Source organism: Mus caroli, unplaced genomic scaffold (assembly GCF_978045245.1).
Source record: "Mus caroli unplaced genomic scaffold, Mus_caroli_1 scaffold_8, whole genome shotgun sequence".
Taxonomy (NCBI): Eukaryota; Metazoa; Chordata; class Mammalia; order Rodentia; family Muridae; genus Mus; species Mus caroli.
This window is the reverse complement of record NW_028227263.1, coordinates 99,526,854-99,528,976: the sequence shown is the minus strand read 5'-3', so window position 1 is coordinate 99,528,976 and position 2,123 is coordinate 99,526,854. Positions and strand designations below refer to the sequence as shown.

The window sequence follows — 2,123 nt, the reverse complement described above, 5'->3', positions numbered from 1 at the left end:
TGGCAACAAAAGTTCCAAAGAAACAGCAAGAAAGTTTCAGATGAAGTTAGTATGAGAATTGGATTAATGTCAAGAAGGATGCAGACATGATGCTTTCTGATTAATGCTATTATTTGGGAGAGGTAGAAATAATAAGTCAGTGGAGAGCTTTTGAAGGAGTTGTTGGACCAGTGAGGCATGCCAAGTCAGTAAGCTGAGAGGAGAGTGGACAGTGGTCAAGTGCAGCAGAGCAGTGCTCACTCCAAAGCCACCTCTGTGGTCCAGGCAGAGGCTCTTCATCATGGCTCTGCTTTGATTCTTGACATTTCCACCATATTTTCAGGTGTCTCAGGAGTGTCCTGCAGTGCACTCTGGAGAACCATTTTGAGTGTCTTGCGCTTCAACTGATGCCTGAAGGAGCCCACGAAGAAATAAATGATGGGGTTGGCACAGCTGTTAACAGCAGTTAGAACAATTGATGCCAGAAAAAGTTTATAATCTAATACACTGAAACCACCCTTAATCCAGGAAAACAGGAACCAGAAGAAGCCCAGGGGCAACCCACAGAAAAGAAAAACCAAAACGGTCAGCATGATGGTCACGAATAATCTGGTAAATCTCTTCTTCCCACCACCACAGAACAACCTGGCCAGCAGAGCCAGGGTGGACAGACAGAGGACTACAAACAAAAACATAGGGTATGTTCTGATAAAGAAGTTCATTGCCAGACACACAGAGGCAATTTCATATTTGGGACCAAAGAAATGACAGACATATCCATTCAGAAAGCAGATCAACAGGGACAGGACCCAGATCACAGCACACATGACAGTTGATGTGTGTTCTGGGCGGTGGCAGCGATACCAAATGGGGCAAAGGACAGACAAACAGCGCTCAGTGCTGATGGCACTGAGCATGCTCAGGCCTGTGATGTAGAGAACCATTCTGATGGTGTCAAAACAATGGACCCAAATAACGTTGGGTGGGGAAACGTTGAGAAGAACCATTGTGGAATGTATGATGTGACAGAGAAGGAAGAAGAAGTCAGCCAGGGCCAAGTTTAAGATGTAGACTAAAAAGGCATTCCTGTGCAATCGGAAGCCCAGGAGCCAGAACACAATGGCATTTCCTGTCAGCCCAACCAGTCCGAAGATGATGATCATCAAGTTTGGGATCAGGGTCTTGATGTCAATACTTCCAGGGATTGTTTCATCCATTGGATTTGTTGTTGTGGGTGCCATTGCCGATGCTGAGGTGTTTAGGTTCAGAAACCCTGCACTGGTGTTGCTGGGAACACAAAGAAGAAATGAGGCCTTCACTATGAACACAACTTTTCTTTTCTTTTTTTTATTTTTGTGGGTTTTTTTTTCAAATTTTTTTTGTATTGGATATTTTCTTTATTTAAATTTGAAATGTTATCCCCTTTCCCACTTTTCCCCCTTCCTGGAAACCCCCATCTCATCCTCCCTCCCCTGTTTCTGTGAGGGTGTTCCTCAACCCACATACCCACTTCCACCTCTCTGCCCTAGATTCCCCTACACTGGGGCATCTATAGAACCTTCATAGATTCAAGGACCTCTTCTTCCATCCATGCATGACATGGCCATCCTCTGCTACATATGCATCTGGAGCCGTGTGTACTCCTTTGTTGATGGCTTAGTCCCTAGGAGTTGAGGGGTTTGGGAGGGAGTATCTTGTTGTTTCATATTGTTGTTCTTCTTATGGGGCTGCAAACCCCTTCAACTACCTCCATCCTTTCTCTAACTCCTCTATTAGGGACCCTGTGCTCAGTCTAATGGTTGTCTGCTAACATGGGCCTCTGTATTTGTAAGGCTCTGGCATGGTCTCTTAGGAAACAGCTATGTCAGCATTCACTCCTTGGCATGCAAAATAGTGTCGGGGTTTGGTAACTGTATATGGAATGAATCACCAGGTGGAACATTCTCAGGGTGACTTTTCATTTAGAGTCTGGTCTACACTTCATATTTGCTCTTGTGAGTATTTTGTTCTCCTTCTAAGAAGGACTGAAACACCCACACTTTGGTCTTCCTTCTTATTGAGGTTCATGTGGTCTGTGAATTTTATCCTGATTATTTGCAGCTTTTGGGCTAGTATCCATTTATCAGTGAGTACATACCATGTGT

The 2,123-nt window shown here is 44.5% G+C and overlaps 1 protein-coding gene across 1 annotated transcript; it reads right to left on the bottom strand.

The window, feature by feature from the left end:
* Positions 1 to 278: 278 nt before the first annotated feature.
* LOC147003250 (mas-related G protein-coupled receptor member A4-like) lies at positions 279 to 1,268 on the bottom strand. Its single transcript, XM_085840903.1, has one exon. It carries the CDS (start codon positions 1,218 to 1,220, stop codon positions 279 to 281), a length of 942 nt encoding a protein of 313 aa, XP_085697029.1. The 5' UTR covers positions 1,221 to 1,268.
* Positions 1,269 to 2,123: the final 855 nt, after the last annotated feature.